Source organism: Myotis davidii, unplaced genomic scaffold (genome assembly GCF_000327345.1).
Source record: "Myotis davidii unplaced genomic scaffold, ASM32734v1 scaffold577, whole genome shotgun sequence".
Taxonomy (NCBI): Eukaryota; Metazoa; Chordata; class Mammalia; order Chiroptera; family Vespertilionidae; genus Myotis; species Myotis davidii.
Window position 1 is genome coordinate 1,229,404 of NW_006289082.1, and position 25,811 is coordinate 1,255,214.

General features: G+C 35.4%; 1 protein-coding gene across 4 annotated transcripts in view; it reads left to right on the forward strand.

Annotated features, from left to right (window-relative positions):
- The window catches only part of KPNA3 (karyopherin subunit alpha 3), a 94,051-nt gene extending 70,777 nt beyond the window's left edge, over positions 1 to 23,274 (forward strand). For all 4 annotated transcript variants that reach the window (XM_015562313.1, XM_015562314.1, XM_015562312.1 and 1 more), the window contains 11 exons: positions 1,583 to 1,668; positions 3,892 to 3,978; positions 4,614 to 4,783; positions 5,963 to 6,007; positions 12,279 to 12,410; positions 13,939 to 14,067; positions 16,425 to 16,529; positions 16,628 to 16,699; positions 17,162 to 17,324; positions 19,519 to 19,613; positions 20,753 to 23,274. In XM_015562313.1, coding sequence (XP_015417799.1) covers positions 1,583 to 1,668; positions 3,892 to 3,978; positions 4,614 to 4,783; positions 5,963 to 6,007; positions 12,279 to 12,410; positions 13,939 to 14,067; positions 16,425 to 16,529; positions 16,628 to 16,699; positions 17,162 to 17,324; positions 19,519 to 19,613; positions 20,753 to 20,851 — 1,183 coding nt within the window. In that variant the 3' untranslated portion in view covers positions 20,852 to 23,274. The remainder of the gene's footprint in view (positions 1 to 1,582; positions 1,669 to 3,891; positions 3,979 to 4,613; positions 4,784 to 5,962; positions 6,008 to 12,278; positions 12,411 to 13,938; positions 14,068 to 16,424; positions 16,530 to 16,627; positions 16,700 to 17,161; positions 17,325 to 19,518; positions 19,614 to 20,752) is intronic.
- Positions 23,275 to 25,811: the final 2,537 nt, after the last annotated feature.

The following is a 25,811-nucleotide window of genomic DNA, read 5'->3' on the forward strand; positions in this document are numbered from 1 at the left end:
CCTTTGCTTTTCCTGCCTCTCTGCTTCTCATACCCTGTTATTCCCTGCCTTTTGCTAAAATTCATTATGTAGTTCTTGACCTGATACTCCATTTTCTCATCTGCTTCTATTTTATTAAAGAATTTTTTATTTTTTTTAAATTATTTTTTATTGATTTCAGAAAGGAAGGGAGTGGGAGAGATAGAAACACCAATGATGAGAATCCTTAATTGGCTGCCTTCTGCATACCCCCTACTGGGGATCAAGCCCACAACCCAGGCATGTGCCCTTTACCAGAATGGAACCAGGGACCCTTCAGTCTGCAGGCCGACGCTCTATCCACTGAGCTAGTCCAGCTAGGGCAAATCTGTTCCATCTCTTTAACCTCAGTGCTTGCTGTATCTCTGACATCTATTCTCCTTTAACTTTTCCCTTCTTGGATCTCATCAACCTTTTGATGCTAACAGTTTCACTCTCTTTCTTAAATATCTATAATATGTTTTTCTGCATCCCTATCCTTTGGCTCTCCTTCATTTTTGCTCACTACCACCTCCTCCCAACTTGGTATTATGCTTAAAGGAATTTATATTCTTTCAGCTATTTATCCTAACTTAATATAGAGTCCCTTTTAACAGGTTTCTCCTACATCAGCCTTTAAACTTTTAAAATTCATTCTGCATACCATGACCTCCAACATTTTTTAAAATTTCCTTTTTACCAGCACTCTATCTTTAGTATGTCTATAGAATAAATTCCAATACATTCTGAAACTTGGGATTTGAGTCTTCCCTCTCACCTTCACTCCAGCAACAACACACACACACATTCTCTCTCTGTGTGTGTCTCTCTCTCTCTCTCTCTCTCTTTCTCTCTCTCTCTTTTAGATAACCGACCCTCTCAATTTCATCCCCTATTATATTTTTGCATACTTTCTTGGCTTCAACTTCCTTTATCTTTTCCTAGTCATCTATATACATCGTGGTCATCCACCCATGATACTTTAATTGCATTTCCATAGTATCTTTCTTTATCCATCTTTGAAAGACTAGTTGTTTTCACTTTCTTTGTGAGGTCTTCCATTATTATCTCAAATTACAATGATCTCTTCCTTTTACAAAGTTGTGTAGCCTTATAATATCTCCAGTATGTAAAGCAGATGTAGGGAGTCACATAGAGTCTAGACTAGTCTAGAGGCTTTGGCAGTGATTCAAGTGAGATGATGAGAGCCTCAAGTAGCACAGTGATATTAGGAATAATGCTATAAGTATAAGAAATATTTAGGAGGTGGAAAAGAAGAGAAAAATATTTAGGAGATAAAATTGAAAGGACTGAGTGATTTGATGTTTGTGGGTGAGGAAGGAGTCAAGGGAAAAAATAATGACTGGCTAAATGTTGCAACTACCAATGGATATAAAAAAAGTATGTTTATAGTGACTCACTTTGGGAGCCAATGACACATTCAGGTGGAAATATCTAAGAGGCATTTGGATATATAGCAAGGTGAAATTCAAGGACAAGGTAAAGGATAACCATATAGGTCTGCAGATCATAAATTTAAGTTGGAGTTGTGTGCCTAAAGATATTTATTGTTGTTTTTTTACAGTCCTTCATTACAGTTTGAAGCTGCTTGGGCATTAACTAATATAGCATCAGGAACTTCTGCACAGACTCAAGCTGTTGTACAGTCTAGTAAGTAAATTAGCTTCCTTACTTATTGGACTTTTTATTTATTTATTTTTAATAAAGACAAGAAAGTAGAGTTTTATTGTAATTTTATTTTGTAACATTTTTAAACTGGTGAATTTTGTAAACTATTTTTTTATGATTGACCTCTTTCCCATAGGTATCATTAATCTATTATTAAATCATTTTAATTGTGGTTACTAAAATGTGAATAAAGTTTTATCTTTTTGGGTAGAGACCATCTTCTTTTTTTTTTTAAGACCATCTTCTAATAACAGGTTTTAAAATTTGTGTTTCTGATACCTCCAGGGTGCTTAAGTAGCTATTGCTTTTTAGCTTGTAACATATATATTTTTTAAAGTATACCTACTTCGGAGCTCCAGTGGCGCAATCGTTTAGCGCGCAGTACTTATAAAGTATACCTACCTCAAGATAGGAAAGCTGTTATTAATGTGTTGACCAAACTGACGAAAGCTTTTTGGGGGGGAAAAAAATACGTCACCAAGTACTGTTAAAATGTGGGACACTAGCCTGACTTTAGGTTTACTCAAGATAATGTTAAGTAGTCTACTAGTATGATATGGTAATAAGTTATATTGCTGTAGTGCGAATATAATATCTGCTACTTGGAAGATAGGACTATCTTGGAAGTTTTCTTTATTTTGGTAATGTCTAGGAGATAGTTTCCAGTTAGATTTTTAGCTGTAACAGAAAGGGAACAGATTTTAAACTACGTCTTTCAATATAGACTAGTAGGAATTTAATAACAATGTTTTGTTTTCATTTTTAACTTTTGGTTACCTTCTATTTGTTGTAACCTCTCTCTCAAAAGATTAACTGGCCCTAGCTAGTTTGGCTCAGTGGATAGAGCATTGTCGGCCTGCGGACCGAAGGGTCCTGGGTTTGATACCAGTCAAGGGCACGTACCTCAGTTGCAGGCTCCTCCCAGCCCAGGCCCTGGTCAGGGCTCGTGAAGGAGGCAACCAATCAATGTGTTTCTCTTTGTCTTTCCCTCTCTTTCACTCTCTCTAAAAATCAATGGAAAAATATCCTCGGGTGAGGATTTTTTTTAAAAAAGTTAAATTGTAGAGTTACCATATGACCAAGCAGTTCCACTACTAGATGGAACCAAGAGATATGAAACATGTTCACACAAAGACTTGTACACAAATGTTTGCAGCAATACTCATAATAGCCCCCAAATGGAAATACATTAGGTAATGGGTAAACAAAATGTGGTACACAGTTGAATACTCTTCAACAGAGAAAAGGAATGAAATATGGGTACATGCTGTAACATGGATGAACCTTAAAACTCATGCTAGGTTAAAGAAGCCAAACACACACAAAAAGCATATATTAGACAATTTTATCTATGAAATGTTTAGAATAGGGAAATCTGTGGAAAAAGAAAGCAAATAAAATGGTTGCCTGGGGCTGGGGGAGTAGGCTGCAAGACTACTATGGGTGAGGGATTTCTTTCGGAGGTGTTAAAATTAGATTGTGGTGATAGCTGCACAACTCTTTATAAATACTAAAAACCATTGAATTGTACACTTACATACATTACATTGTATGTAAGTTAGATCTCAATAAAGCTGTTAAAGGTGTGATAAATTTTAATTTAAATGTTAAGTGAAAAATAAAAAACTCAGAGACACAGCAAAAAATAGAGGTAGTACACAACTGACCGAAATTTACAAAAAAGTGATCTGGTTTAATGCTTAGTTTTTTATGTGGATGAATATAATACCAGTGTTTTAGAATTTGGGTTAACATGTAGGTTATGTAAATAGTAAGAATTGTAATGATAACTTATTTTAAAATATAAAGTAGGCCTGATATAGGAATAATCAGTTCTGTAGTTAATCCCATATCAGCAATTGAGATTACATTGGCTAAGGTTATGCATTTGGTGTAGGGACTCTTTTTTAATGTATTATAGATAAAATTTTTAATACAGTGTAGGAAAACTTGCTGCTTTTTGCTTTTAGTTAGTGATATAAGAGAAACTTTTATATACAGTACTGTTAATTAGGTGTGCTATTTGAATATTACTAAGGAAAATACTAAAATTGATTATTTTTAGAGTAAAAATATTTGCCCCAATTTTTAAATTCACCTATATTATGCCAGGTTCTGTGTATTTTATCAGTTTATTTAGGCCTAAAAATCTATAAACTCTTCAACATTTTGCAGTCTCAATATCAGCTTTTTAAAAAATTATAGATGCCGTACCTCTTTTTCTGAGACTTCTTCATTCACCACATCAGAATGTTTGTGAACAAGCAGTATGGGCGTTGGGAAACATTATAGGTAAGTTGCATTTAGGTTTCAAAAGACTTTAATTAAGAATCTTAATTAACTTTTTTCCTACATTGGCATAGCCATTACACACTATGTTTCCTCTAATTTTTAACTTGGGTTGACTATCTTCTTGCCTTATAAATACTAACTTAAAATGATACCTCTTCGGCCCTAGCCGGTTTGGCTCAGTGGCTAGAGCGTTGGCCTGTGGACCCAAGGGTCCCAGGTTTGATTCTGGTCAAGGGCACATACCAAGGTTGCAGGCTCCTCCCTGGCCTGGGCCCTGGTCAAGGCATGTGCAGGAGGCAACCAGTTGATGTGTTTCTCTCACATCAATATTTCTCTCTGTTTTTCCCTCTCTCTTCCACTCTCTAAAAATCAGTGGAAAAATATCCTCAGGTGAGGATTAAAAATATATATATATGATACCTCTTTGAAACAGATATGCAATTTCCTATTAAGATTGGTAGGTTAAATTTGTGTTCCCCCCAAATCAAAGTCTGGAGAAACAGCAACCCTTGATGCCCTTGACTAATGGTGAGGAAACATAGAACATCAGTGTCCCAACATGAGCCATTGCATACATTTCAGACTTTCTCATCCTGAATGTAATTTTTTTTTAAATACAATTTTCATTTCTGTAGGTGATGGTCCTCAATGTAGAGATTATGTCATATCACTGGGAGTTGTCAAACCTCTTCTGTCCTTCATCAATCCCTCCATTCCCATCACCTTCCTTCGGAACGTCACATGGGTCATTGTCAATCTCTGCAGGAATAAGGACCCCCCACCGCCTATGGAGACAGTTCAGGAGGTAAATGAAGAGTTGCAAAGACCAGATGGTATATTTTCCCTATGTTTATGCTTTAGATTTTCATGTACAGTGAATGCAATAATGTATATACTGATTTCATTGCAGGGGTGAGGTTTTTAAAGTAGCGTGTCATTTAATTTTAATTTTCGACTCCTGTGAGAGGAAGTATTTTATGGCACCTGAAAGAATGTCAGGCCACCCTAATTCTTATTTTTAATGACTATTTCATTAAAAGAAAATATTAACAATTCAAAAAGAAAAATAAAAAAGGAGAAAAAATCTTAAAGTTTTATTATATTGCATTGTTGGTTTAACACTAAAAAAAGTAAGGAATTACTACAGATGAAACTAGTGTACTTGTTATATGCAAATGTTCTTGAGTGAATTTGCAGTAAGTCAAATTAAAATTTTTCTGATTTCTGAAAAAATTTGTGTTCTTAAATGTGTGACATACTTAGTGTTAAGTCTACAATTAAAACAAAGTAAAAACTTTTCTATTTACATCTAGTTAATAAATGGATCTGAGTATTTTAAATTTTAGAAATCATACATAACCTTTAATCACTGTGTAGAGAAATGTTGAGTATGAATCTTTATAATTGACATCTTTTGCTGTTATGGAAAAAGTATGTAATATGATTCCCCTTGCAGATTAAAAACAAAAAAAGATCTGTAAGGCTTGAGTTCAACTAACAAACTTTATACTTTGTACTGGTTATAATTTTCTTGACTAAATCTGAGCTCAAAAACTTTAATTTGACTCAACTAACTTATTAAATAAAATCTTATTTTTACTTTAAGCAAGTAAGTGAGAAGATGATGGCAATTTTAAGAGTAGCTTTTAAAAATAATAGCTACACTGTATACTTGCATCTCCATTGTTTCCACTTGACATTTTATGTCATAAAGAAGGTTATTGAAGCAAACGTTTTTCCTTTCAGGTGCATTAATCTCTGCCAGATGTATTTGTATACTTTAATTGAACATCTGAAATATGATTTTGGTTTTTCAGATTGAATTGATCAAATTTCTATTTTACTAATAGAGAGTCAAACAAATTTAATGTTGTCTTTCTTACCCTGCAAATAGTATTTACTGCTTTTTTATATCAGTCATTCATGTTTACAAAGACATATTCATCCACTCTGGTGTTACTTATTGTTTATCTTCTTTCCTCAGATTTTGCCAGCATTATGTGTCCTTATATACCATACGGACATAAATGTAAGTAAAGTAGAAGCTTAGACTTGGGATTTTGCTCTTAATGAAGCTAGAAGGGTTTTATTTATTTATTTGTTGGGCTTTTAATAAATCTCAGAATATATCTTATTGAATTGTCAAACTTCCACAATGTATAAGTAGTTTTTAGAAATAGGGTAAAGGTTAAATTAAGTTTATAGCTTAAGTCATCCAGGCAGCAAAATGCTAACTTTATAGAAAATATCACATATGTAGTTTATTTATCTGTATCATTATTAGGTGTGTTTTTATTAAGTATTAATACTTATAAAGCAGTAAAAAGTTTATAAAGCATATTCATATTTTAAAAATATCATTTGATTCTCTTTTATTATTGACTTGAGAGAGAGTGAGAGAGAAACATTAATGTGTTGTTCCACTTATTTATGCATTCACTGGTTGTTTCTTGTATATGCCCTGACCCGGGTTCAAACCCCCCACAGTATCTGGATGATACTCTAACCAACTGAGCTTCCTGGCCAGGGCCTCATTTGATTCTTAAAATAGGTTGGCTAGATATCATGTACCCATTTTACAAAATAAGAAACTGAGCTTCAGGGAAATGTTAACTGACTTATCCAGAGTTGCAGAGTTTGTAAGGGTCAAAGTTGGTATTCAAAACAGATCTTCTGATAACAGATCTTGTATATTTTACATGAAACCACACTGCCTCTGGGGCTGCAACCTTTTGAAGTATGTAGTATTGAAATTCTACAATTGAAATTCTTCAATACTACTGCAGTCAGTTTTATAAATGTATTTAATATGTTTTTATTGATTTTGAAAGAGAGAGAGAAACATCAATCACTGCCTCCCACCTGCATCCTTACCAGGGATCGACCCTGCAACCTAGGCATGTACCCTAACCGGAATCGAACCAGTGACCTTTCATTGCACAGGACAACGCTCAACCAACTAAGCCACACCACCCAGGGCAAGTCTAGTTTTAAATGCAAATGCATTTTTAGATGAATAGTTTATTACATGAGATTTAGTTGTGTTTACTATATATATTCTGACAAATGTTTTTATTAGGCAATCTGAAAATTTTCCTAAATGTAGCAAGGCAAAGTATTATTCTTCCATGGAGTACAACAGTGAGTAAATTTCGTGGAATCTAGAATTGAGTCTAAGCATTGATCTGGCTTCTGTTGTTCCAACTAAGATCTCTTTCTGATTTATTGTGTGTTTGTGTATTTATCATCTTAAATTGGTTTATACACACATACACTACATATGTGTGCTTGCCCCAGAATTGTGTGATTTATCATTGGGATGAAGAAAACACATCTTTGCTAACAGTTCTTGAGAGGCAGTGTATTCATAAATAAACACTGGACTACATTTTCCTAGTTTGTTTTAGGTTCTTAGGAAGGAATCATTTAACTGAAATAACTTTTTATTTGTGACATATTAGCCTGAAATGTAATAAAAATTAAGCTTGACTTTTTTAGTTATATGCTATCTTATTTTCAAAATGGATAGAAAAATGACTTAGCAAAAGACATATATGATAATATAAAAGAAAGGAGGAAGTAAAGTTATACAAAAATGCATATGTTGTTATTGAATGTCAAATTTAGTTCTGTGCTTTCTGACAGCCTTTCCTAACCATTACTGTTTCTAGGCCATACCTTCATCAATCTCCTTAAACCTACCATAATAACAGAATAGGTCTACCTACATTCATTTTTCTCTATTCCAAATTCACCAAGTTATGTAAGTTATGTCCGTAACAAATGGGAGCACATCACTATGATGTTTAAAAAAATCATCAATGACTCTGTACTCACTACAAAGCAAAGCCCAAACTCCTTAACACAGGATTCAAAACCCTGCAATTTAACTCCCTAACATATGTGTTGGGTTATTAACTACCTATATTCTTCAAATCCTCCAGGTATTATCGAGTCCTGAATATCTTTCCTCATCTTTCTGAAATTACTTTTTTAACTTGACAAAATTTTTCTTATCCTAATTATATGATTTAAGACAAATTACTTAACTAGCTGCTGCTTTTTCTCACATTTGTAAAATGGAAATAATGTCAGTACCAATCTCAGAGGATTTTTGTAAGGAATAAATGGGATAACAAATGAAAAGTGCTAACAACAGTGTGTGGCATATTTTAAACCATCAATAAATACAAACTATTAACAATCATGTTTGTCACCTCTGTTACCACTTCTACCATCATCCTTCTCCTTATAATGCCTATTTCAGGTGTTACTTTCTCATTGAAGCTTTCTGGTTGCCAGAGAGAATATGTGCTTCCATAATCTAGCATTTCGGTCATTCCTCCAGTTTACTTTATTTTTTGTTTGTTTTTATACCATATTGTGTGTTTATGTGGTCATGGTGTGAAAGAGCAGAGGCCTTGGACCTGGTTTCAAGTCTCAGCCATGGCTCTTATTCATCATTGTATGAACTTAGATTAGTTTACATTACTGAGTTTCAATATCCTTATTTGTAAAATAGAAAACACCTCATAAAGGTGTAGTAAAGATAAAAAGAGACACTAGAAATAGGTTCAGCATAGATAGTCATTGACAAAACTTCATTACTTTCACTTTATTTAATCTGCTACTAATGTTGAGGTCTTAGAGGACAGGGTCTCTATGTCTTCTTTATCTTTGAGCCTATAATTCATGGCACAATTCTGGCTTTAGGGGAATAATCTCTGAGTGTTTATGTTAAACTTAAAAATATCTCTATAACTACAGTACTTTGCCACTTCAATACCCCTGGTTTTTAAATAAACACAACCAACAGATGTAGAAGGCTTTATTTATGTATAATCAATTTCATAATGTCCTGGGGGAAAGTCTTGATGAAAATATTAGATATTGTACTTTTTTGCCTTTTAATCTTTGCTGTCAGAAAGCATAGAACTAAATTTGGCATTCAGTAGCAACATATATATTTTTGTATAATTTTACTTCCTCCTTTCTTTTATATTTATTATATATGTCTTTTGCCAAGTCATTTTTCTATCCATTTTGAAAATAGGATAGCATATAACTAAAAATGTTAAGCTTAATTTTTATGACATTTGAGACTAATATGTCACAAATAAAAAGTTACTTCAGTTACCTTTAAATGATCCCTTCCTAAGAACTTAATGTCCTAAAACAAACTAGGGAAATGTGGTCCAATGTTTATTTATAAACTACACTGCTTCTCAAGAACTGTTAGCAAAGATGTGTTTTCTTCATCCCAATAATAAATCACACAATTCTGGGACAAACACACATTATGGGTGTGTGTAAACTAAGATAAGATTATAAAAACACAAACATGCAACAAATCAGAAAGAGATCTTAGTTTGAACAATAGAAGCCAAATCAATTCTAAACTCAATTCTAGATTCAATGAAATTTACCCATTGTTGTACTCCTTGGAAGAATATAGCACTTGCTACATTTAGGAAAAAGAGATAAAGTGAGGAACTTCAAATAGAAATGATCAAACAGAAGAAGTAAAAATTACTTTTGTCTCTAATTTGTCAATTTGAATAGATATTAATGCCATGAACCATCAAAAGGAATAAAGAAAAAGGATGAGATTGGTAGAGGAAGATGATGAGTTTATTATAGGACAAACACATCGATTCTGATTTACTTGTTTCTCCATAGCAATGTTCCCAAGAAGGAACAAGAGATACAAATTTAAGATTTATCAGTAATTAAGGGATTTATAACAATATGGACATGGAGTATGATTCAGAAAAGGGACAAAAAATTGAATTTTAAGGAATCATCTGCATTTGAGCAGCAACAACAACAGAAGAGGAACATGCAAAAGAATTTTTTAAAGTAGGGAAGTGGACCCCTGACTGGGTGGCTCAGTTGGTTGGAGTGTCATCCGTACACCAAAAGGTTGCAAGTTCAATTCCTGGTCAGGACACATACCTAGGTTGCAGGTTTGATCCCCGGTTGAGGCGCATTTAAGAGGCAACCCATCAATGTTTCTCTCTCTCTCATTAAATGTTATTTTTTGACTCTTAGCTCTTACCTGTACAACAGTTGATGAGCTTATGTTTTCTGTTTTCTCTGGTCTCCTCCTCCCATTTTTGAATCTGTAGGTTTATGTCGTTTGCTAAATTGGGGAGATATTCTGCTATTATTTCTTCAAATATTTTTTCAGCTCCACCTCTCCTTTTGAGACTGAGATGACACACATGTTTGATCTCTCATTATTGTCCTACAAGTCCCTGAAACTGTTCAATTTTTTTTGCAGTCATTTTTTGTTTATTTTTCTTATTCCGGTTGCATGTTTCGTATTGATCTGTCTTTAAATTTGTTGTTTTTTTTCCTGTTTCCATTCTACCCTTGAGTCCTTCTAGTGAGTTTTAAAATTTAGTTACTGAATTTTTCAGTTTTAAATTCTCCTTTGGTTTTTTTTAACGTCTTCTATTTCTTTGCTGAGACTTCCTATATTTTTTTCACACATGTTCATAATTGCTCATAGAAGCATTTTTATGATAGTTACTTTAAAATTCTTGTGGATAATTTTAATATCTATGTCATCTCAAGTATTAGCTTATTTTGACTCGTTTTTTTCCCTTTTGAGTTAAGATGATCCTGGTTCTTGATATAAGGAGTTATTTTCAGTTGTAGCCTGCACATTTTGGCTATGTTATGAGTCTCTGATTTCTATTTTAATCTTATTAGCTGTTACAACCAGACTGGGTAGTAGGCAGGCCTTCCCATACACTTATCTGTAGATCTATGGTGGGATGGTAGATGGGGTCAGCTCTCAGGCAGAGCGTCTGTCCTCCCATTTTTGAAGTTGCAGTATTTCCATTTTTCCAGAACAAAAAGCATTTATAAATTATTGTATCACTCTTATTCCCACGTTTGTATTAGTCTTTTATCTCCAATGAAATATTTTCTTAGTCATCTTAGTTGAAGGAAGCTCATCCTCTAGTAAAGGTATCAGCAAATTTTCCTGTAAAGGACATAGAAAATATTGTAGGCTTTTTGGGCCACATAGTCTCTGTCCCAGTAATGTGGAATAGTTTTACTAGGATATGTTATCTTTAACTTATGTCACCCCCTCTCTTCTATGAAGTTTCACACAAGCTTGGGGCAGGAGGTCCAGACAAGAGCTTGAATTTTAGAAGTAATTTGAAATTCGTAGTGTTCTCTTAGTAATGGTGAAAGTGTAGGCTATATGTGGCTTTATTTGCTCTTATTTATCTATATGTTTTTGAAGAAGTGGAGAGATTTGAATGCAGGTGGCTGCTATTATTTTAGCACAAAAGAATGTCTTTAATTTAGATAAGCCTAATAGGAACATGTGTAGATTTCACATGAGATGAAACCTGTGCAATATTCCTCTGTGAAGGAACGAGAGCTACATATAGGCTGCTTAACTTTGAATGAATCAACAAATCTGAGCCTGATTTTTGGTTTTTATTATTTGCAAAATTAGATGCGTATAGGGTTTGTTTTATACTCTGTCCTCTTTAAATGGGGACCTTTTTCAAGAGCTTTGCAAGAAATTAATTTTTTTCAAAATGAAATAAAAATGTAATTTTCATTGTCATTTCTTTGATTTGTTTAATATTCTGAAAAATCATTTATTTTGCGAGATATGTTTGAAAACCACTAATAATAGAGAGATTATCTTTTTGGTCTCTTCTGGACTTAAGGCAGCATGGTATATTGGTTTCATTTTGTATATAAAGTGCTTCCTTGTGATTATTAGGTTCTCAATTTGTGGGGGCAGGGAGAATTACTTTTCTGCCTGTTTTTAAAGTCATATATCTGATATATAACTGCAGAAGTTGGGGTAAAAGTTGTCCCAGACTTCTGTCTCATTTTTGTGAAAAGTGATCCTGAGGTAGGCTTTGAGAGAGAGGTACCTACTACTTAATAGATTTATCAGGTAAGTAACCAGGTTCAAACATAAAATTTAATTACTTTTGCCGAAACTGGTTTGGCTCAGTGGATAGAGCATCGGCCTGCGGACTGAAAGGTCCCAGGTTCGATTCCGGTCAAGGGCATGTACCTGGGTTGCGGGCACATCCCCAGTAGGAGATGTGCAGGAGGCAGCTGATCGATGTTTCTCTCTCATCGATGTTTCTAGCTCTCTATATCTCTCCCTTCCTCTCTGTAAAAAATCAATAAAACATATTTTTTAAAAAAATTTAATTACTTTTTATGTCACCACCCCTGAGGTCTATTATGTATTTTAAGCATTCAAACAAATACATAAACTGCTCTCTCTTTTCTTTTTTTGCTTCCTATAGATTCTTGTAGATACTGTTTGGGCTCTGTCATACTTGACAGATGGAGGTAATGAGCAGATACAGATGGTTATTGATTCAGGGGTTGTTCCATTTCTTGTGCCCCTTCTGAGTCACCAGGAAGTGAAAGTTCAAGTAAGTACTTTAAAATTTTTCTTTCTTGTATTAACAACGAGGCTTCAGTTCTGTCTATATGCACTTGTCTTCCATAATTCTGCTTTTTTATGCTGAACCTGATTTTTGACTTCCAAATCTTTATGTCACCCAGATTCTTCGCTGAGTTTTAGACTCATTTAGCCAATTGTCCTTAAGCCCTTAGACCAGTGGTTCTCAACCTTCCTAATGCTGCGACCCTTTAAATACAGTTCCTCATGTTGTGGTGATCCCCAACCACAAAATTATTTTCGTTGCTACTTCATAACTGTAATTTTGCTACTGTTATGAATTGTAATATAAATATCTGATATGTAGGATGTATTTTCATTGTTACAAATTGAACATAATTAAAGCATAGTGATTAAGCACAAAAACAATATGTAATTATATATGTGTTTTCCGATGGTCTTAGGCGACCCCTGTGAAAGGGTCGTTCGACCCCCAAAGGGATTGCGACCTACAGGTTGAGAACCGCTGCCTTAGACATATGCTCTAAGAACTCCTTAAAGCATTCCACTGTTATTTTAACCAGACAAAAATGATAGGTATCGTTTTCTCCCATAAAACTGCTCTTCTTCCTGATATCCCTTTCATTGGACAGGCGGCATAGTCCAAGCTGTATACCTTGATTACTCCTTTCATTCCCCCTCCATTACAAAATCCTGTCAATTCTGATTACATAACTTCATGTCTGTCTTCTCATGTATCTAGAGCCACTTATTTAGTTTAAGACCTCTTTTCTTCCCTCCAGATAATTGCAATAGCATCCTTACTGCATTCCCTCCTCTCTCTCTCTCTCTCTCTCTCTCTCTCTCTTTCTCTCTCTCTCTCTCTCACTTTCTCTCTCTCTCTTTCTCTCTCTCTCCAGTTTCTTCTCACTGTAAATAGGTGTACATGGCTGATAGTTCTGTTCATCCCACTTCCGCCAAAGTAACTGCTTAGATGGAAATGTATGCCCATTCCAGGCTTTTATTACAATCTTTCTGTGGTACCAGCTTAGTAATAGATAAAAGCAGCTGTTAAAAATGGGCCTTTACATTTTTTATTTTAATTTTCTTTTAATTTTTGAATCTTTTCCTCCACAATTTTCCCATATAGTTCCATTTTTCACAGGCTATTGTTTAAAATTGTTTCTTGCCAAACCGGTTTGGCTCAGTGGACAGAGCGTCAGCCTGCGGACTGAAGGGTCCCAGGTTCAATTCCAGTCAAGGGCATGTACCTTGGTTGCGGGCACATCCCCACTGTGGGGCGTGCAGGAGGCAGCTGATCGATCTCTCTCATCGATGTTTCTAACTCTCTATCCCTCTCCCTTCCTCTCTGTAAAAAATCAATAAAATATATTTTAAAAAAATTGTTTCTCAGTTCTGTGCAGTGCTTTGTGTAAGGATGCAATAAGTGGAAATCATTCACCCCTTAAATTCTTACATTTTCTCAGGATTATGAACAATATAGAATCCATTTCAACATAAACAAATAAATTTATAGAAAATATTTTATCCCATCCCAGACGGCAGCCCTCAGAGCAGTTGGCAACATAGTGACTGGCACCGACGAGCAGACCCAGGTTGTTCTCAACTGTGATGTCCTATCACACTTCCCAAATCTCTTGTCACACCCAAAGGAGAAGATAAATAAAGTAAGGCGTATATCCTCAGTGCATTTCTTTCTCTTTGTGTATCTCATTTTTAACTGTTCCTTTGTTTCTGTTGTTGCTATTTGATTGTGATTTTCTTCAAAATCACTGCAGTTAAGGTGAGAATTATTTCAAATTATTTCTGTAATTATTTTGTTTCAGTCTTTAATTGCTTGCTATAAGTCTCACCCTTATTACTACAGAATAAAAAATACTTTTATACTAACTAGGGTTTTTATTTAAATAAATTGAGTAGTAGCAACAGTTAGCAAATTAGAATATATACAAAATCTCTCACTAGATGGCTGGTATCTCTTAAAAACAAATAGAAAAACCATAATTTAATCTCCCTACGGAATTAGATTGGACCTAAAGATGCGGGCCTAAATTAAAAGATCATAAAAATTGCTCTTTTCAAGATTTCAAGCTTGAGTTACAAGCTTAATACTAATTAATTGTTAAATGTGTACTTAAGTCTTTTGTGTCTGGCTTATTTCATATTGCTATGTTTTCAAGGTTCGTTCATGTTGAAGCATGTATCAAAACTTCATTTCTTTTTATCGTTGAATAAATATTCCGTTGGACATAAATGCCATATTTTGTCTACCCATTCATCTATTGATAGAAACTTGTATTGTTCTTACCTTTTGGCTATTGTGAATGACGTTACTATGAATATGGGCATACTAGTATCTGTTTTAGTCCCTGCTTTCAGTTCCTTTGGGTATATAACTAGATTTGCCAAGTCATGTGATAATTCTATGTTTAGTTTTTTGAGAAACTGCCAAACTGGTTTCCATAGTGGCTGTACCATTTTACATTTCCACAAGCAATGATAAGGGTTATTGTTGCTGTTGTTGATGTTGTTGTTATTGCCAACATAGTGGTATGAGCTGGTGTGTCATGATTTTGCTTTGTATTTAGTTTAATGCAGTTTTAGCTGCCTGAAATGTCAGCATCCCCCAAGCCAGTATAATTAGTCATTTCTTCTATCATAGCTATATGTATGTAATTGCTTGACTATAACAGTTGGATTCTTATAGAAAAGTATGTTATCAGAAATTTCATTTTATAGATGAAGGGAAAGAAGCCAGAGTTTCTTAGACTCTGGGCCAATATTTTTGTTACAAAATTTTCAATAATATGTGTGATTTTTATAGCTAAATGTATTCCATAATTGAAAACAGAGCTGAGAAGTGAGGAAGCCAGACAGCAGTGGGTGGAGAGAAGTTTCAGCCTAGGATTCAATACTCTCTAAGTGAAGGAAGGTATCATTGGGGAAAGAAAAAGGGCTCACATAGATACTCACTCAGCTTCAGCAAGTAGTTGCTTCAGAATTTTTCAGCTAGAGCATTTGTGTTATTTGCATCTTGGGACTATTGTGGGACCTTAGAAGTAGAATTTACCAACTTGGTTTTATTCCCTCAACATCTTAGTTAGAAAATTTTCCAACATACAAGACTTCAGCCCTAACTGGTTTGGCTCAGTGGATAGAGCATCAGCCTGCGGAATGAAGGGTCCCAGGTTCGATTCCGGTCAAGGCCATGTACCTTGGTAGCGGGCACATCCCCATTGGGGGGTGTGCAGGAGGCAGCTGATGTTTCTCTCTCATCGATGTTTCTAACTCTCTATCCCTCTCCCTCTCTGTAAAAAATCAATAAAATATATATATTTTTTAAAAAGACTTTTCAACAATAATGTAATGAATGCTCATATACTCTAAACACTGACTGGATGGCAAAACAAATTTATAATTAAGTCTTAATTGCAGAGGAGGGAGAAGGTACACATTTGACACCAAAATTACAATAAACCTGTTGGTTCATGACTTGTAAATCCTTAAGGTTGCAATAAGATTAGTTATAAAGACCCATCCTAGCCTAGTTAGATGTTGATTTCTATTGTGTAAGTAAATAGTTTTATAATAAAGCAACTCACCTTTCTTAGAATTCGTTTTAACAAAATATTAGGAAATGCAGTTATTTATTTATCATCTGTCTTTTAGAGGGAGCTCATGCACCAAAAATGTAATAAGCTGCATGAGTAGTTTTTTTTCTTACTGTTTATTCTCTGCCATGTCACCATTGTCCAAAACAGTTCCTAGCTTATGGTAGGTGGCATATGTTTTATTGAATGGATAAATGCTAGGTAATAGGGCCCAAATATTATTAATAGAAATTTCCTTATACCTTATTTAAATTGGGAGATTCTGTATAACCTAATCACTTTTAGATGCTTTCCCCTTTATGCAATGCAGGTGATTTTCTTATGTATGTAAACTACATTAAAATAACAATATAAACACATTAAAGATATACAATTTTTCAAATAAAGATGCCCTGTATTTTATTCAACTATAGGAAGCAGTGTGGTTCCTTTCCAACATAACAGCAGGCAACCAACAACAAGTTCAAGCTGTAATAGATGCTGGATTAATCCCTATGATTATTCATCAGCTTGCTAAGGTCAGTCATACTATGAGTTCATCGTGTATGTTAATATCTTATAACCAAGACGTTTTTAATAAAAAAATTCATTTTATCATTTCTTTTTTAATCTTCAGGGGGACTTTGGAACACAAAAAGAAGCTGCTTGGGCAATTAGCAACTTAACAATAAGTGGCAGAAAAGATCAAGTGAGTTTGGAGAAACTAACTGTTATGATTGTTAATATTGGAAAGTATACTGCTGTATCATGATTAGGAATTATTGATTGGCCCTAACCAGTTTGGCTCAGTGGATAGAGCATGGGCCTGTGGACTGAAGGGTCCTGGGTTTGATTCCGGTCAAGGATATGTACCTTGGTTGCAGGCTTCTCCCTGGCCTGTCAGGGCTCTAGTCAGGGCTTGTGCAGGAGGCAACCAATCGATGTGTTTCTCTCACATTGATATTTCTCTGTCTTTCCCTCTCTCTTCCACTCTCTCTCTCTCTAAAAATCAATGGAAAAATATCTTTGGTTGAGGATTAAAAAAAAAAATTAAAAGAACAAAAAAATAAATAAAAAAGAATTATTGATTGTTTATAAACCCTGTACTGTGTTCTTTTGAGGAAAAGATAATTATGTAAATAAAAATATTTTTCTTTTTTTTTATGTCTAGGTTGAGTACCTTGTACAGCAGAATGTAATACCACCGTTCTGTAATTTACTGTCAGTAAAAGATTCTCAAGTTGTTCAGGTGGTTCTAGATGGTCTGAAAAACATTCTGATAATGGCTGGTGATGAAGCAAGCACAATAGCTGAAATAATAGAAGAATGTGGAGGTAAGAGTGGATTTACTAAAGAAAAATAGTTGAGCCATGGAACTCTGAAACATTAGTTCCTTAAAAGACAACTAATTAGAAAGAAAACTTAGGATACATTGCTGTTACATCATTGGAATATGTTGCTGTTCTTTATTCACAACATTAGCATTCCAAGAGGATTTTGCAGGAAACAGTCCATACTCTGGAAAAACTGGTTGTGGTGGTCACTCCATAACCTTCCTAGAGATTCACCTCGTTTTTAGGAAACACAAATACTCCTCTTAAAGTCACAGTGTTGACGCATTAGACTGGAAGTATCCTATCTAATAATAGAGAAACATGGTAATTAACTGTAACTTCGCTACCCTTCCCATTGGCTAATCAGTGAGATATGCAAAATAACTGCCAACCAAGATGGCAGCCGGCAGCCAGGCAGCTGAAGCGAACAGGAGGCTTGCTTGCTCCAGTGATGGAGGAAGCCAAGGTTACCCACCTGCCGCTGCCGGCCTCTGAGCTGCAGTCTAAGAAACAATGTTGCAATTATAGAACCCAAACAAACCCTAGATTCCTGCTTTCAGCAGCTGAGGTCTCAGAGCTGGAGCTGAGCCTCAGAGCTAAAGCTGGCTCTCAGCTCCAGTGACAGCCCTAGAAGGTAAATAAATCCCAGAATAAAAGAAAAAAAAGAAAAAAGGAGAGGTTGGGAGCTTCAGTCACCCACTAGCCTGAAAACGGCCCTCAGCCCCTCACCCAGACTGGCCAGGCACCCCAGTGGGGAACCCCACCCTGAAGGGGGTGTGACCAGCTGCAAACAGCCATCAGCCCCTCACCCAGGCTGGCCAGGCACCCAAGCGGGAACTGCTCCCTGCCTGAAAGTGGGCATCCCCCGAGGGCTGCCGGGCTGCCAGAGGGATGTCTGATTCCCAGCTTAGGTCCAATCCCCCGGGAAGCAGGCCTAAGCCAGCAAGTAGTCAACCTCAAGGGGTCCCAGACTGCGAGAGGGCACAGGCCGGGCTGAGGGACCCCCTACCCCCGAGTGCACAAATTTTTGTCACCGGGCCTCTAGTTTTTTTAATAACAAGAAGAAATTATTCTAGAAATTAAGGAGTCTTATCAGTGGTCATAGAACTATAATCTATATATATATATAAAAGCCTAAGCACCTATTATGACTGGATAACCAGCTGGTAGCTATGACGTGCACTGACCACCAGGGGGCAGATGCTCAATGCAAGAGCTGCCCCCTGGTGGTCAGTGCACTCCCACAGCCAACCTGCAGCTGGCCAACCTCCCGCGATCCCTCCCCAAGCTGGCCTGCCCCGATCGGCCACAGTAGGCCCCGAACACCAGCCAGGCTGAGGGACCCTACCTGTGCATGAATTCGTGCACCAGGTCTCTAGTTAGTTATAAAAGCATAATTAGCAAGTCAAGGTGCAGATTCGATCCCCCATTGGGGCACATTTAAGAATCAACTAATGAATGCATAAATAAATAGAACAAATCGATGTATGTTTCTCTTTCTCTCTCTCCCCTCCTCCTGCTCTCTTAAAAAAAAACCAGTATAGATTTGTGCACCTGACATGTGGAGTAAATATATTGGGAATATAAATGAAGGCCTTGTACAGTTACTATTCAGAAAAATTATTTCCAAAGTTCATTGTGACCATAGGATATAAACCCCTATTCATTTTTTAAAAGAAAATACTTCAAAATTTAAAGATTTATTTCTTATTTTTCTCGGTTAATCCCTAAGTTTCTGAAAACTTATTTTTTGTAGTTATATAAAAGTAGTAACATTTGGAAAACAAAGAAAAAGATAAAAATTATTATATGGTACTGTATGATTATATTAAAGCAATCCGGGAAGATCTTGATTCTGGTTCTGGTACTAACATGCCACACAATCTGAAGTAAATGCTTTTACATCTGTGTGCCACAGCTGCCTCATCTATCAGATGGAGTGTTCAGATGTTTTTATAACTGCCTGCCTTAAGGACCAGGGTACCTCAAGGGCTTCTAAAGAGGAAGAAATTAGTGGGATACTGGTCCTCCAACCAGAGCACTTCAAGTTTTTATCTGTTTTTTAGAAAAACTGTTATCTTTGGGGGGCTGTGGGAGAGTGGTCTGAATTCTTTAGGAATTTTCATGATTAAAATGAGCCCAGTTAATTTTATTGCATCTGCTTAATTATTATCTGCTTAATTGGGGGGGGTAGGTTTGGAGAAAATTGAAGCTTTACAGCAACATGAAAATGAAGACATATATAAATTAGCATTTGAAATCATAGATCAGTATTTCTCTGGCGATGATGTAAGTATATATTAAAGTACGGTATGTCTGCATGCACATTAAAACCTATCTATATATAAAAGGCTAAATGACTGACTGTATGTCCATCCGACCAACCAACTGGTACATATGATGCTCACTGGCAATTTAAAAATAAACGTTGACTTGCGCAAGTCTGATACATATGCTAGTAAAGCTCTCGCTGGCGCCAATCTAGACAGAAGTCTGATACATATGCTAGTAAAGCTTTCGCTGGCGCCAATCTAGACAGAGTAGGACTATTCCTACCTGAACCCATTTTCAGACATGGTCAGTTATATGTTGCTTTTTCTCAAGTTCGAAAAGTGTGTGACAAAGTTAAAGTTATAAATACTTCATCACAAGGGAAATTAGTCAAGCACTCTGAAAGTGTTTTTACTCTTAATGTGGTATACAGGGAGATATTAGAAGAAGTTTAATCAATTTATCATCATTTTTTTATATCATGTCTTTGTTGTTATATCATGTTATTGTTTATTAATCAATTTATATATTACCTTCGTATACATTTTACTAATTTTCTTTCATCTCTGACACTTCTGTTATAGAAAAAGGGGCGATTAGCAATATTAACATATTTCTTATAATTAATTTCCTCTCAGTGTGCATGAATCTGTGCACTGGGCCTCTAATACATATATAAATTTACTAAGAGTTTTTCTTTTATTATTATGAATTAAGTTATACTATATTTCTATCAGACACTCCTGAGGTTGTATTTTTCCAATTATTTATAAAACTCTAAATTAAAAAAATTAATGATTATTTTCCACCAATCTGTTTTCTTAAATACTATGTCTGAAACTTCATTATAGTAAATTTGTAAAAACAGTTCTTGTTGCATTTGTAATCTGTTAAATGGGAAGAGATAGTAATTATAGAAATTAGGTATGTTTAGATAGGTACAATAAATCTAAAGCTATGGGAACTTAAGAGCAAGGCAATTTTTAAATATGTGTTCAATTTTATATTGTTAAAGTTCTTAATAATATTATTGATAAATATTTTTAGGTGGTTAAAACATCTGTACAGAATTTTCTCTTAAGAAGTAAATCAGTTCTGCTTATACCATAATGTATAGTATCTTAATATAATTGGGATTTTTTTCTTGCTTTTTATAGATTGATGAAGATCCTAGCCTCATTCCTGAAGCAACACAAGGAGGTACTTACAATTTTGACCCGACAGCCAACCTTCAAACAAAAGAATTTAATTTTTGAGTTCAATTGAGTGCAGCATCTTTCCCACATTCAGTATGAAGCACCACCAGATGGCTACCAAATGAGAAGAACAACAAAAGGCTCCAAAACACAAATGCCTCTTCGTTTTGATGCTTCTAAAGCAAGCCATGTCTCAGTCACTTTGCAGTTGCCAAAAGTCACTATCACATGGACTGTAAATGCATATGCATGATTTCCTAAACTGTTTTAGAATTCTCCTTAACAATTTCAACTACCCTATTATTCCCTGTTCCCTGGTGCCACACGCTGACAACTGCAATCTCCAGTTTAGAATATTCCATAGTGGTGGCACGTCAGCTGTCCACTTGATATTCCTTTGGAAAATGGTGCGCTGTGGATCAAGACACTTTGGTATGATGTATATACACATTGGAAGACTTTAAAGAGGTGCAGCCTGATCTGAGCCTCCATCATTGTCCTCCACAAACATATTTTCATATTCTTTATGTGGAAAAATAGATTTTAAAGTACAAGCCAAATGATTTTCATTGGTGGAACTGACACACAAAAAGTAACTTAAAAAAAGAAATTATTGATTAAACAGATAAGTTTTGAAAAACTGTACTTCATCTACCAGTAATTGATGTGTTTGTTATCTGCCTCAGAAGCCAGGGTTGGAGGAAGAACTTTAGCTATGGATGGCTTTCGCCATTATACCTAATTTTTAAGAACAGCAAGCCCTATTTGACCACTTACTTCAGCCTGTGTGTTCCTGCTGTTTTGAAGTAATCAAATGCTGTGCATGGTATTTTACCTGAGCTGCAACCTGTTATGGACTTGAACTTCTGTTTAAGTTGAAAGCAAGAGTCCCTGACTATAAAGAAAAAAACAAAGGTCTAAAGTACACATTGGTGGTGTTAAAAAAAGAAAATCTTGCTTTTAGCTTTCAGGAGTTAATATTTTCATTTTCAATTGATAATTGAATATGGTTGATTTGTATTGGGTTTAAACTGTGGAGCTTTCATGTTTACTGTAATTTAGTCTTAAAATATTTTTTACTTAGTAACCAGTGCTTTTGATAATGTGGTTGGCAACAGACCAGCAACTATTAAGGAGTGTCATCAAACTTCATTCTTTGAGTATTGGGAAAGTTAATTCAGATCTTACTCTAAGCATATTCACATATTAAAAGATTCAGACACAATCTGTGTAGAAGAATAATCTGCAGTTATTTAACATAAACCTGATTTGCAGTGATCTTTAAGTACTTATGGAAAATATGGTATTACTATACCAGTCACTGCTTTTGGTAAATTGTTTGACCCCGTTATTAATGAAAAAATATGAATTTGAAATTTTTAAAACTAATAATTTGTGCTATCACCTAAATGGTTTTATTGCTATTGTTTACTGGGTATTGATTTTCAATGCATTGATGTGAAGAGATAGAAAACCTAAACTAATTTAGTTATCCAATGGGGGGGGTGTATATTTACTGTGATGAAGATGAAATAGATGCCATCAGAACTTTGTGAATCAGCTGGGGTGTTTTCACTGGTAAGCGACACATAGCAGGCGTGCATTCATTACAAATACATGTATCTGCCAAGGTGGAGCCACTTTAAAGAGTGAATTTTGTCTTGTATCTAAAGTGGATACAAGTGTATGTTTAAACCGCAAGATTTTTACTTGCTAGAGAATCTGTTTTAATATAGTGGTTTCGCCTCTGATTATTTATAGGTTTTATAAATTTTAAAATCAATTTCTCTTTAAGGTGGCTCAGACTTTTCAACTCTTGTGCACATAAAATTGAGTTGAAGTTCATTGTGCCTTTTTTCTTTATCCAAATTTTGAGTTAAAGCTTCATATGGTAACTGCATCCTGTTCAGACACTGTAGTCTAAATTTTTGAAAATGTGTGGTGTTCCCTACAAGTAGGAAATAACAGAGTCAAAGCTAATTAAGGTCACAAATTTCAGTGAAACCCTTAAAGTCCAAATCTCCTTGATATTGTGAATTGTACCCCTTTCCAGTTTAGTTTCTCCTGGACTTTCCATACTTACTGACAGTTACCTTTTAAATTTTGCACACATTGAGATTAAATTGGGCCTCCACTGTGCCGATTCCTGTTTCCTCTTGTGTTTCAAGTGCAAACTAACATAAGTGAACATTAGCATCAAGTAGTGCAACGTATGTATGCATTTGCTTGATTCAATTTGTTGTGACCTTATCAGTTTTGAATTGGAATTGCGCCATTTCGTTGATAAAGGAAGCTAAGTATATTGTTGCACTTTTAAGTTTTCAAAACAGTGTTGAAAAATTGCATTGTTTTTATTTTTTTTAAACTCAGTTAAAAGACTAAACTGTTCTTTCAAAAGAGGCATCTAAATGTGTTCCTAATTTTGTATATGGGCTTAGGTTTTGTAACCAATAAAAAAAAAGCTGCTATCAAATACGATAAAACATTGAAGAACTTATTCTAAAAGTATCTTCATTTTCTAGTTTTGTTTCCTGCATGGTTAAATTAAATTTGGAACTATTTTTCAAACATCAACCACAGTGGAGGTGAATTATGACTTACTCTTTCATTTCAACTGTGATAAATAAGACCAGTAACAATCCTAAAGTTAAGAGTATTTTGTGACAAATAAGTACCAAAATCTTTGTTGACTTCCTAAGGTGCCGTAACAAAGGTGCTCAAATAAGGTGGCTCCAGAACTTATGTTTGCACAGTTCTGGAGGCTAGCAGTTTGAAGTCAAGGTGCTGGCTGGGGCTCGCTCTCTCTAGTCTCCAGGGAGGATCCTTCCTTGCCTTTTCCTGGCTTCTGGTGGTTGTTGGCTTCTTGGGCTTATAGCTGCTTCACTCCAGTCTCTGCTTTCATCATTAACATGGCCTTCCTCTACATATCTCAGGTTTAAATACCATAACTTAAAGAGAGATCATTTGAAATTTTAAACCTGTTAAAATATAGGTGGTATCTTTAAATGAAATTTTGGATTAATTAAAAGAACAAAGGAACAGCGAAATTGTGTGTATACAAGTATTTTTACTTTTGTAAACTGCAACTTCAGATTATTTATGAAGGAAGGCAGTGTATAAGTAAATAAATGTGATTGTAGTACTCCTATAGAATTTGCCATAATGTCCTTCAGAAGGGTTGTCCTTTTCAGGGGATTAATTATCTAATTACTGCAGGAAAATTTATGAATGTCAGTTGTCTTATAGTGATGGCTATGAATTTTTTAATCTAGTTGAACTGGGGGGTTTTAATTAAATCTATTTGGAGAAAGGAAGTATAGTATAATTTCTGTACATTAAGCTGTAAGTCTTAAGGCATATAAACCAAGGAGTCCTTTGTGTAACCCATCACTCATTTGTCTGAAGTTTAAAAGGAACTCTTCATGTAAATCTTGTACTTTATTAGCTGAAAAAATAGTGGTAGAATGAGTCTCAAAAAGTATTATATAGAGAAGGGGATATATAGATTTAGATAAATAAATAGAGATAATGGGGCTCAGTACAATATCAAGAGAAAGTGTTTGGGAAAGGGGATGCAATATTTTCACATTCTTAGTCTTTTTTATTTGCCCATGAAATCTCTCAACAGACTGGCCTAAATCAGGGTGTCGCAAACCCTGAACTACTGATATTTTAAGCTGGCTAATTCTTTGTTGTCGGGGACTGCCCTGTGCATTATAAGATATTTAGCAGCATCCTTAGGTTCAACTGACTAGATGTTGGGTAGCACCTCTCCACTCCCCAGTCTTAACAAAAATGTCTACAGGCATTGCCAGATGTCCTCTGGGGGGTCTAAATTGCCCTTGGTGTGAACCAATAGCTTGAAGCAATTCCTGTACAAAACTCCACTCAAATTAGACAGCCTAAGTCATGCCTTTTTGTATTATGAACAGTCTCATCTTTCCTCAGGTGCAGAAGACAGAGAGAGGAGACAAAAATGTGCCTTGTCTTCTCAGTTTCAAGAGAGATCAGGGCCAGCCTTAACCATATTTCCCAAATCCCTCATCTGTGGGAACTCCTGGTAGTATCGGGCCTCATCTATTGCAAAGGACCTGGGGTAGAAATGGGAATAGGGGATAACTAGTTACCCATAAACTTACTCTGTAGCTAAAAACCAAGGCATGTGAAGACTGTTAATTGACTACAGTCTTCCCAGCACTGTCTTGGAACAGTGGTTTTCAGACATTTTTAGTTGAAGTTCTTTAAGTTCTCTGGGAAAGCTGAGTAGGACCAGAAAAATCACAGCATACTTGGAAAAACATTTTTTGAAGCATTGTGAGAGATTGGCTTCATCAGGAAACTTGTAAGTTTATTTAAAATGATTAAATGCAACCGTAACCGCCGGCTGGAATAGCTCTGGTTGAGCGTCAACCTGTGAATCAGTAGGTCACGGTTCAATTCCCGGTCAGGTCACATATCCAGGTTGCAGGCTTAGTCCCCAGTGTGGGGCATGCAGGAGGAAGCCGACCATTGATTCTCACCATTGATGTTTCTATCTCTCCCTCTGCCTTCCTCTCTGAAATCAACAAAAGTATATTTAATATAATGTGTGTGTGTGTGTATATATATATATATATATATATATATATATATATATATATTGAATGTCTGTGTAGCAACATATACCAGCAACTAATTTAAATAAAAATATATTTAATAAATAAATAAATAAATAAATAAAAGCAGCCCTAGCTGGTTTTTCTTAGTGGTTAGAGCATCAGTCCATGGACTGTATGGTCTCTGGTTGGATTCCGTGTCAAGAGCACACATGCCTGGGTTATAGGCTCGGTCCCAAGCCCTAGTTGGGCACGTGTGGGAGGCAACCAATTGATGTATCTCTTACATTCAATGTTTCTCTCTGTCTCTCTTCCCCCTCCCTTCCACTCTCTCTAAAAACCAATGGAAAAAATACCCTCTGGTGAGGATTAACAAAAATAAATAGACGATAGATAGATAGACCGATAGATAGATAGATAAAATA